Raw genomic sequence first — 12081 nt, 5'->3', positions numbered from 1 at the left:
AATATATGATTTTTGAAGGAATTTATTTTACTTGATCAGTGTGTCTTGCTATTGTTAGTAGCTGTTACTCTAGCTATATGATTTGCTATTATTAATTCATATGTTTTTGTTGCAAGGTCACATATTATCATTTTATAGATATGTAACTTTTATTGATATATTTAGAAATAAAATTGAGAATAAGTCAGCAAACACATATGATAAATAATAGCTATTTGAATATAGTCATGTTTAAAAAGTGAATAAATGTATTTATGTCAGCAGAGTGGGGACATGATAATAAATTAACTTCTCTAGTCTTTAGAAAAAAAAAACACTGATTTCGTTAAAACAATACATACTTGTTAAGAGATTTAGGGTCTATGGAAATTGAAATCTGCTTATCTGCAGTTCTGAGCCATTACATTCAATCCTATTGCTTCTTCTGTCTGCAGCAGTGGGCTGTCGTCTCAGAAGGCTGCCCAGTATCTCTAGGACATATTCATAGGAACCAGCTTCCCCCTAATATGATACGTATGTCCCAGAGATGAAATGGAATTTGTGTGCCCTCTTATAATGTGATAAGTTGAATACTAGTACTTTAGCTGTACTTTCAGCCATCCTTTTTTTGGGGGGGAGAGGTTTTGCTATAGGTCGCATGCATTTGCCAGACAGAGAGAGAGAGACAGAGAGACAGAAAGTGAGAAATCACCCCCCAGGGGGGATGGCCACGCCGCAATCCCTTTTCCTCCATTCTCCTCTCGGGATCTTGGGCACGCATGCACACATGCCCAGCGTGAGTTTAAGTCACCAGGTCCGGAACTTGAACAACGGTCGACTACGTGGGAATCCAGTGACATAGCCATTATGCTAACTGCTGGTCCCTCAGCCATCCTTTTTGAAGACACAATGACAAATATACCAACACTTGGTCCTTTTATTTATTTTTCTCTTGATATCTGAATGAAGTAATTAAAAAACAGAAGTGTATGTTTAGTGATGCCAGAAAATCATTCACTTTTTAGATAGTGATCTATAGAGAAATAAAGTTTTAAGAGAGTGTCTGATGGTAACAAATTAATTAATCAGTACATTTTAAAATAATTCTAGCTCATATATGTATTTTTTTTGGGGGGGAGGTTTTTGCTATAGGGCGCATGTGATCACCCAAAAGACAGACAGAGACAGAGAGACAGAAAGCAAGAAATCATCCTCCAGGGCAGAGTGAGGAGGATGACCATGCCGCAATCCCTTCTCTTCCATTCTCCTCTCGGCATCTTGGGCACGCATGCACATGCGCCCAGCTTGAGTTTAAGTCACTGGGTCCAGAACTCGAACCGCAGTCAACTACATGGGAGTCCAGCGGCATAGCCATTACACCAACTGCTGGTCTGATTATATATTCTAAAAATTAATATAGAGACCAGCAGCTGGCATGGTGATTAGAGTTCTGGACTACCACAGGTTTTACCTCAGTTCAGATCCTGGACTTGGAGGCTTGCTTTCTTCCTTTCCCTATCTCTCTCTCTCTCTGGTCAAATTTAAAAATAATAATAATAAATAAAATAAAATAAATAATTCTTTTAAAGAATAAAAAATGTAAAAAAATAAAATAAAAATATAATTAGTCCTCCAAGGACCAGCCAAGAGCTTAGTAACTAAGGGAACTGTATCTCATGCAGTCAGCATCAGTTTGAATCCTGTACCAAGCAGCTTGAAAATCATACCAGGTGAGTGAGTGTGCACGCCCCTAACCCTGACAAAATGAAAAAATGGAAAAGGAGAGATTGTGGTATGACCACGCTCCATTGAGGTTGGTGGTTTCTCCCTCTCCTCTCTCTCTCTGGAAAGCTCAGAGTGATGTATCGATGTATCTTTATGTTTTGGCCATGAAATGCTTATATTTTTAGAAAATAACTGTCATAAAAATTTTCTAATAATTACAACTTAGATGTTTTTTAAATATTACAAATATATGTGTCTTTTTTAAATCCAGGTCCAAGGGTCCCCATGGTCAGCCTACATAGCACCGACAATCCATCAAGTGAGTACATAAGACAACAAATCAGAATAGTAAAGATTGGCATTTAGGCATTATACGATTTATTCTAAGTGCTGTACTCGATAGAACTTTCTTCAAAGGAACCCCTAACATGCAGAAAGCTGTACATACACCACTAATATGAACTCGTGTATGTAAGACTAACAGTGAACCAAGTGTTTTGAGCCATGTTACAGCTGGGGCTGGATCTTGTTTGCCTGCAAAAGGTGTTTACTATACCTAAGTTGAATAAAGAGTGATTTATGAGACGAGTTCATCACAGCCTACTTCCTATTCTGTGCGTGGTTTATTCTCTCCTAGGCCTCACATAAGTTATTTCATGAGCTCAGTGCTTTATATGCATATGCATGATAAATGTATTATTTTATGTGTTTTCTATCTTGTTCATTCTGATATTCAGGATCTGTTAATTTTAAACCCTTGCTTTTTTATTTATACCTCTATTCATTCATTTATTTATTTAACTCTCCTTTATTAAGTCAACACTTACTTTATCAAGCAATTTGGCAGAGACTAGGAATATATTAATAAGATGATCATGAGTTTAGTAACTTATAGTAGAGTGGGTAAGTAAATACATGGTTAAGCTGATCTTAAAAATATATAGCCAGATTGTTCCTTGCCTTCCTTTCTTCCATCTTTGTATCCTTCTTTTTTTCTTAAAACATTATTTTATTTAATTTTATTTATTCATTTTAATTTGGCCAGAGAGAGGGAGAGAAGGTGAGACAGAGAAAGAGAGAGAGAGAGAGAAAGCAAGCCACCAGGTCCGACACTTGAACCACTTTCAGCCATCTGGGAGTCCAGCATCCTTAGCCACCACACCACTTGCCAGCCCCTTTGTTTCCTTCCTTCTTCTTTAAGATTTATTTAATCAATGCTCTTATGCACCAATGATTTCACATAGACTACGATAATCTTACATTGTAATCATATATAGCTCATTTGATTCTCATATAACTGTATAGTAAATTTTATTATTCCCTATTATACACAAGAAAAGTGAGTCACAGAGAGATTACATAACTGGGCTAGAGTTATAATCGTAAATGGCAGGACCAGCCCATCAGCACAGTGACAAAGTAATGCTCCATGATGCAGAGACACATGGCAATGTCCTGGAATAACATCCTAAGGTCTCCCTATGCTTGCTAGGTGGCTGTTGCTCGTGCGGTTTACCCTTCCAGGTGTGACTTTGAAATTTTTAATTTTTATTTTTTATAATTTACTTACCTAGTTCTTATATAAGAGAAAGACAGACTGAGGTATCCAATAGGGTCCTCAAGGCCACGATCCACTCAAGCCAAACAGGTTCATAAGCATGCACAGGGAGATACTGGGATCTGAATCTGAGACCTTCCCAACAGCTCCAGCTTTGCAGACAATTGCATCATGGTGTCTGGCCCTTTCTAATCACTTTTAACTCCAGTCTTCTCCTTCATGTTCTCTGGTTTAGAAGTAGTTTCTATAGATGACATAGTTTCTGTTGCCCTGTAGCTGTCAGTTAGATTTAATCAAAGAAATCCAGTAGGAGAGGGGATGAAATATGATTTTGGGATATCTATTCCACCAGCTCTGTCCACGTGGAGTCACTGCAGGCTGACTGTGACCTTTGACTAGTGGTCACTTCCCCTTCAATGTGGACCTCTCAGTGAATCCTGTCCAGGGAAGTTCTCATAACTGCTTTCTCCCCCTGACCTTCAGGTATAGCCACTGTCATAAGCCTTGACTCATTGTGCTGTCCTTTAGGGTCCTCCTACCTATTGTTCATACATCTGTAGTTAGCCCCTTTATTAAAGTACTGTCAAACTTTTTAATTAGAGAATGTCTTAACTTTCCTACTAGGAATAACAATAAAAAAAACAACTTTGCAAAGGTTAGTTCTTGAAAAATATTTAAGCCATGCTTCTAAGTTATAAAGATGTTCAAAAATGTATGCTACTTCAACAAAGCTATCAGGAACTGCATTCATAATTTGAGAAGCTACTACTCACACATGTTAAAAGTTCTTACACCCAGGACCAGCAGTTAGCATTATTGCTATGTAGCTGGACTCCCATGTAGTCGACATGGTTCACGCCCTGGACGCTGTGGCTTGAAACTCACGCCAGACGCGTGTGTGTGCATGCCCAAGATCCCTAGAAGAGAATGGAAGAGAAGGGATTGTAGCGTGGCCATCCTCCCTGGGGAGTGATTTCCTCACTTTCTGTCTGCCTCTCTGTGTCTGTCTTGCAAGCACACGTGCCTTGTAGCAAAAACCTCTCCAAACATAAATAAATAAATAAATAAAGTTCTTACACCCGCCCAGCAGCCTTTCAGATGATTTTTTTTTCTTTTTGGTTGTTGTTCTTTCTTCTGTATTATTCTTTAATGCTCTGCAATGAACATGTTTTACTTTTATAATGAGAAAGAAATTCTTCATTAAAATGCCCAGTGACTTGAGACATGATATAAAAGGTAAAATTTACTTAAGTCTTTTCAAAATCCTTCAGCCTGAATTAGTGTCATTCCTTACCTCTTTTTATATTTCAATCTTTTTTTTTCCTGTAACTTTGGGCATGTTATGGTTCCTTTCTTTAATATGAAATTTTTTTTTGATTCTGTATTTCCTTTCTTCTACATTTCACCTCTTTTTTTCCTCACCCTTCTTTAAAATTCCCTTCATCTTTATATCTTTTCTTCTTTCCTCTTCCTTTCTCTTTTCTGTTCTCATTTCCTCATTTTTACACTTGTTAAGATAAAAGTTGTTCATCTTGGCTGAAATAAGACTTTTAACAGAAAAGCGAAGGTATATGAGGCCAGAAGGATAGAATGCAGCCCATTTTTTTTTATAAATCTTATATTTAACCACACAGTGTTTGGATTTCACTATAAAACATCAAAAAAAAACCTCTAAAGAAAAAAAAAAACACCACTGTATCTTTATTCTGAACATGGAATAACTAGAAGTAGACATGACCCTCATCCTTCTCTCCCTCCCTAAAAATAATTACAATGGAGAGTGGATAAAATACTGCAACCAACTTTTTTCAGACATTGAACAATAATCAACATAGATTCCTAATTGCTAAAAAAGGGTAAGAAATTAAATTAGTGTTGTAAATTCCCTGGTTTTCTGGATAAAATCGTTTTTAAACTTTAGTGCAATAGGAATATTCTAAGCAGAGTACAATGGTGTCTGTAAATTGAAGAAACAGAAATTTTTATCTGGAAAGTTTGAGGCTTATAGAATATTGACAAAATAGAAAGATACAGAAGAAGTTACATTGAAAGGAGCCTCAGACATCTGTATAAGGCTGTGTAGAGATCGCCTTACTGAAAATTCTAGCTACGAGCTAGGGAGACACCTCACGAGGCTGGACAAAACCAGAGTCCACACAGTGCTGTGCCGTGTTTAAGGTTCAGTCAGAGTACTGGTATATTTAGAAGAGATCCCAGAAAAGCCACTCTGTTTAGTAGACTTAATTAGCAATAGAGCAAATGCCAGTTGACCGACCACTCCCTTGAAAAGATAATAAAAATAAGTATTTACATTATCCTAAAATATTGCCCTCCTCAGTGGCATAGGTGGTAGCTATAGATCTGCTGTGCTGGAAGCCACATGGCTGGACTGCAGGTTTGGATCCTGCGTTGACCTGACATATACTACACACGTAAGCCCAAGTTCCTGAATATCTGGGGGCTTGGGAGAAGGGACTGTGGCATGATGAAGCCTTGGCAAGGGTGTCTGCCTATCTTCTTTACCCAATTATCTCTCTAGAAAGAAATAATATAAACTTTAGAAAAAGTCTTGAGGGGCTAGCAGGTGGTGTGCTAGTTAAGGAGCTAGAATCCCACATGGCTGACTATGGCTCAAATCCCAGAACTGGCAGCCTTCTCTCTCTCTCTGATCAAATTGAATAATAGTAGTAATAGTAAATGAAATTCAATGAATAATTCTTCTAGAGTATTTTTGAAAAGTCTTGATAATGAAGCTAAACTTAAAGTTACTTAAACATCAACCAAAGCAAAGTCTAACAACTTTCAATAGAAATTTTAATTCAGAATTAAAACATGTAAACATTACAATGGTCAGCATCTAATAAAAAATTTTCTGGTTGTGATAAAAATATGACTCATAATTAAGAGGAAGATCACTGAACAGGGACAGATTCAGAAATCACAGAAGTGATGAAACTCACCATTACAATTTTATTAAAAATAAGTTGGGCCAGCAGGTGGCGTGGTGGTTAAGGTGCTCCTGAGAGGAGAATGAAGGAGGAAGGATTGCAGGATGGTCATCCTCCCTTAGGGGGAAGTGGAAGATGATTTCTCACTTTCCCACTCTCTGTCTGTCTCCCGTGAGCACATGCACCCTATGGCAAAAAACTAAAAATAAAACAAATACAATTCTTCACTTGGAATGCAAAAAGTAGATTAGACAAGGCAAAAGAAAAGATTAGTGAGTGTAAAACAACATAAATGAAAACTTTCAGACACAAAGAAAAAGAATGAAAGATAGAGACAGTCAGGCTAGACTTCTAGCCCTGCAATTTGGTGCTGTACATAGTGAGCTAGATCCTACATGACTGAACTTGGATTGAATCCTGGCCTTAGAAGCTAGAAAAACACACTGGGCATGTTTGCATGAGTACCCAAATCCTGACGGTATGGAGAAATGGGGGAAAAGTACTGAAATATGACCATACCCCCTCTGGGTATACTTCATCTCTCTGCTTCAGTCTCTCTCTGGCAAGTGCATATACTCTCCGACAATTAAAGAATAAATATATTAACTATAGGACAATATCTACATCTACTATATTTGTGATTAGAGTGAGAAGCAGGTGGCTAGAAAAATATGTTTGATGAAATAATGATCAGTAATTTCCTTAATATGACGAATCTTCTTGAATCTCAAGAAGAATGGAAGTTAAGGATGTTTTGAAGACTTACATTTCTAAATATACAGATCAAAAAAGAAATTTAAAAATACTGAGAAAATATCGTGAATAAAATGAAAATGAACACACAACATTTCCAAATTAAAGGATAATCACAGTTATGATTAGAAATAAATGTTCATCTCTAAATTACTCATTCACATAAAAAACAAGGTTTAAAATGAATGATCTCTTGGATCAGCCAGTGGCATCATGATTAAGGCAGCTGGATCCTGCCCAGCTGACAGTACAGTTCTAGTTAAAGACTTAATGGCTTGAAAAACACACTGGGTACATGTGTGTGCAAAATCCTGAAAAAAGGGAGAAGGATTGTGACATGACCATTCCCTATTCGGGAGGAGGGGTTCTCTCTCTCTCTCTCTCTCTCTCTCTTTCTCTCTATAAGTACATGCACTATCTGGTAAATTTTAAAACATCAATTATATAGGTTTTCATGGTCATTAAAGTACTGGACTCCCATGTGACTGATTGTGGGTCAAGCCCTGGCTTGAAAATTATAATGGGCATGTATGCATGCATGCCCAAAATATCAAGAGGAGAATGGAAGAGAAAGGGTGGTATGGCATGCCCTTCTGAGGGTTAATTTTTCATTTTCCCTCTCTCTATCTCTCTCTGTTTCTGGTGAGCACATGCACCCTATGGAAAAAAATAAAGAAATATGTAATTTACCATATTATAGTAACATTGATGAACACTTAGGAAAAAAAGATTTAATAATTTTGAGTATTAAAAATATTAATAATAATAAGCTAATAATTACTCAGCAAGATAAAAATAGAAGAAAATTCCTTAAATTAAGACAGTTACTTACAGCTGAACTCATGCTTCCTAGTGTAAGACTGCTGATTTTTCCCCCCATGATTGTGCAAGTCACAAATGTCTGCTATTACTTCTTTTGTGCAATATTGTATTTGAAGTCTCAGATAGTAAAATGGACAGGAAAAAATATGTTAACTAGTAAAACCTCCTTTATTTTCAGAAGCCATACTTGGGTATAAAAGAAATAAGAATAAAATATACTATGGAATAAAAATACTTACACTTTGTGTAAGTAAGTAATACTTACACAAAGTAAGTATTAGAAATTAAGGAGGGACTAGCAGATGGAGTAGTGATTAAGGCACTGAACTTCCATAGGCCACGGTTTGAGTACTGGATCTGGTGGCTTGAAACTCACTCCAGGTGCATGTACATGTGTGCCCCAAATCCCAGGAGGATAATGAAGGAGAAGAGATTGCAGCATGGCTATCTTCTCTGGGAAGTGATTTCTCATTTTCCTTCTTTCTGTCTCTATATTTCTCCAACAAATGCATTCATCATGTGTTATATAGCAAAAACCAAAAAGAAAAAAAAAAGAAAGAAAGAAAGAGGGAAAAGAAATAACTGCATTTATTATGGCTACAGGTATATGTCAATACACAAAATCAAACCCTTTTCTAGTGATTTCTTCCATAATGCACATACGCTTGCTGGAGAGACAGAGACAGAAAGCAAGAAATCACTCCCTAGGGAGGATGGCCACACTGCATTTCCTTCTTCTCCATTCTCCACTTGGGATTTTCGGCACGCATGCACACACACCTGGTGTCAGTTTCAAGTCACTGAGTCTGGGACTTGATCTAAGGCTGACCACGTGGGAGTCCAGTACCTTAACCACTATCAACGTATTGGCCCCCCCAAACCATTTTCTAAACTCCAGTGCAAAATTGAAATGTAGTTTGCAATAGTATTGAAAATAACACCAAAAATAATATAATATCTAGAGATAAATCTATAAGTAAATGTTAAGTCTTCCAAAATGAAAGCAAGATAGCATTGCTAGAAAAAAATTGAAGACTCAGATAGATATACTCATATTTATTTATGGTTAGTAGCTTCATGATTTTGGTACATAAAGTCTTCCCAGATAATCCTATAGATTAAATATAATATAAGTAAAACTTCCAGCAAGCTGCTGATGATCCCTTTGTGTTTGTTAATTCTCTTTTTGGTTTCATTTTCAATATATCCTATTACTATTTGTCTAGTTTATTAATCTTTTCTTTAATATATAATATTCTACTAATTTCTACCTTACTGAATATCTGGACTGCAGTTGTCATCTCTGCTTCAATGTGCCTTCTGACTTTCTCCCTCTCCCTCTGTCTCTCTGTCTGTCTCTATGGCAAGTGCATGCACTACCTGGCAAATTTTAAAACATCTGAGAATAATATCATCTGTGTCATTTCTGGGTTGTCTTTTGAGTAAATTTTGTTCCCATTCTGAGTTTTCATATGCCCTTTCATACTGTTTTGATATTCAGACATTTATTCCCCTAAATATTCTTTGGCAGGGTGCTAGCATGATCAGTTTTTGAAAATGTAAATACTAATTTTAATGTAGACTAAATAGAAAAAAATTTACTGGTATAAGGAAACTCAGAAAGTCAACTTATGGAATTACTTTTAGTAATTCGGGAGAGAAATTACATGCACCATCACTGCCCAGCTCAGTGCCTGCCAAGTGATAACAGTAATGCATTATATACAATGATAATTTTGGGTTCCATTGCACAGATTCTTGATCAATGCGTAGGAGTTAGCTATTTACACTACCTTTTTTGGCTTACAGAATACTTTATATTGGAAAGTAATTCTATGCTCAAGGATGCTATCCAGAAGAAGAAGATAGCAAAGTCAGAAATTAAAATTCTTCATATTGACGACTATGGTAAAGTTTTGTGCATGCTGTGTTGTTCAAGAATAACTTTCTCTGCATCTTATAGTCTGACATGTAAATGACTCCCCATCTTTAATATTTTGCTCTTTCTTTAAAAGAATTTCCTTTACAGTTGTCCTTTCCCAAAGATTTTATGGACCGAAACCAGTATGCTCTTCTGTTAATAATGTAAGTATTTTATTTGTTTATGAAATAAAAGATCTAAAAATTTTATAATTTTTAATGCCTGACATGACAACATTCAGATAAAATAAGGAACAGAAGCCCTATGTGTGTGGCTAAATGGGACAGCCATCAATTGTATGAATGCCTCAATGAGTCAATTACTAAATTATGGATAAGGGTATGTAATATTTATTTTTTATACTTTTTCATCCCCAAGTAGAATCCAATGCTACATCTGGAAATGGTGATGCCAGCTAGTTTGTTTTGTGAGTTTTTGTTTAGCAATCACCCAAGTGCTATGCTTTTCATGAGTGGTTTATGTAGCATTGAGGAAATATGCATTTCCATTGCCTAAACAACTGGTTATGTGTGTATCTGTCCCATCAGTTTTTCTTCCTGGACTTGTGTCCATCCTCAAGCAGTTCCCATGCTAAGAAAATCTGTCCAAGTTTTTCAACTTATGACTGACTTTGGAGTCGAATTTATTCATACTTTCTGTGAAACTGTATTGTGTGCTTGTGTAAGACTGCATGCAGTGGTCCCTGCTAAATAATAGCTAACAAACTTACTTGTCATTGATGCAGCATTATATTCTTGAGGGTTATATTCATTATTCTTATTATTAACTCAGGTCATATATTTATATGACACTGTCATATAAATGAATCCTCATCTTTAAGTCCCGAATATTAATAGCAACAGTAAAAATAAATATAAAACTACTTGTTAAGATTACTTGAGTATAAATGGTATTCAGTATATGCAATCAAATTGTCAGGATTTAAATTCTAGTTTTTCCACTTATTACTTGTGTGTACTTGTGTGACCTAACCCCTCACCATTGCCAGTTTCTCTAAATATAAAATAAGCATTACAATACCACCTACTTTTTAAGGTGGCTTTGTACACAAATTAAATGAAATACTATATACAAAGTCCTTTGTGCAGTGCCTAGCACATACAATTCATATCATTACTAGAGTTAAATTTATTTGCTTGTGTATAGATTATGTTGATTTCACTTAGATATTTTAATATAGATAAGCATTTTTCATCATTTTAAAAAGCTAAATAATACAAAAATAATACTTAATATTCTCTCACATCAGTGTTCATTCCAAATCTAATGACTTGATGTAACATAGTTTCTTTTTTTCTTTTTTTTTTTTTTTTTGGAGAGGTTTTCACTATAGGGCGCTTGTGCTCGCTAGACAGACAGAGAGACATAGAGACAGAAAGCGAGAAATCACCCCCCCAGGGGGGATGGTCACGCCGCAATCCCTTCTCCTCCATTCTCCTCTCGGGATCTTGGGCACGCACACACACGCGCCCGGCGTTTGCTTTTTTTAAGTCACCAGGTCTGGGACGCGAACCGCAATCGACTACGTGGGAGTCCAGCGACACAGCCATTACACTAACTGCTGGTTCCCTGTAACGTAGTTTCTGATATCCAGAATTTTCTCCTTTGTCCCTAATAGGCAGAAGGCTGTGAAAATTGTTGGTGTCATCCTAAGAAAGCATATATTTATTCTTTTAATTCATTTTGTTTCCTCCCTTTCACCTAGTTTCCTTCCATTCCCATTTAAACCATGCATATGATTTACTGAAAAAAAAATATTCAAGGCACTAAAATGAGAAAAAAAAGAAAAAAAATCTCAACTTCATCTTTTAAGTCAGTCATAATGCCACTTGTGAAAATGAATTATTCCTTTTTTTAGACATATTTTTTGCTATAGGGTATGGGCACTTGCCAGAGGGACAGGAAGACACAGAGAGACAGAAAGTGAGAAACCACCACTTCTTCCCCACCTCTCCCACTGGCAGGGATGGCCATGCCACAATCCCTTCTCTTCTATTCTCCTCTCAGGATGTTGGGCACACATTCACATGCACCCCACATGGGTTTCAAGCTGCCGGGTCCTGGACACAAACCTCAGTCAACTACGTGGGAGTCCAGTGATATAACCATTATGCCATCTACTGGTCCCAGAATTGTTCTCTTGATTCACTGAAAAACAAGGTTTTTCATAAAAAGTGACTCTACTAAATATTTTCTTAGTACCTGCTGATCTTCATTGAAGATAGAGGCCCGGCTACAGGGGCGTGATTTCTAAGACACTGTGATGCGTAAGTTGGCATCACATGGGAGGCCAGTGTTCCATTCCCTGTTCCACCTAAAGGCCAGGAGTGATGCTATGCCTGTGATGCTAGCAA

At 36.7% G+C, this 12081-nt stretch overlaps 1 protein-coding gene across 1 annotated transcript in view; it reads left to right on the top strand.

Moving 5' to 3' along the window:
- Positions 1-9870, top strand: part of DPP10 (dipeptidyl peptidase like 10) — a gene marked incomplete at its 3' end in the record, with an annotated part of 525560 nt that extends 515690 nt beyond the window's left edge. Inside the window, exons 16-18 of the mRNA XM_006160632.1 lie at positions 1976-2023; positions 9595-9693; positions 9801-9870. Coding sequence (XP_006160694.1) covers positions 1976-2023; positions 9595-9693; positions 9801-9870 — 217 coding nt within the window. The remainder of the gene's footprint in view (positions 1-1975; positions 2024-9594; positions 9694-9800) is intronic.
- Between the last annotated feature and the right edge of the window lie 2211 nt (positions 9871-12081).

This window comes from Tupaia chinensis, unplaced genomic scaffold (genome assembly GCF_000334495.1).
Source record: "Tupaia chinensis unplaced genomic scaffold, TupChi_1.0 Scaffold000700_1, whole genome shotgun sequence".
Classification (NCBI taxonomy): Eukaryota; Metazoa; Chordata; class Mammalia; order Scandentia; family Tupaiidae; genus Tupaia; species Tupaia belangeri.
The sequence above is the reverse complement of the archived record's forward strand: the minus strand, read 5'-3'. Positions and strand labels throughout refer to the sequence as shown.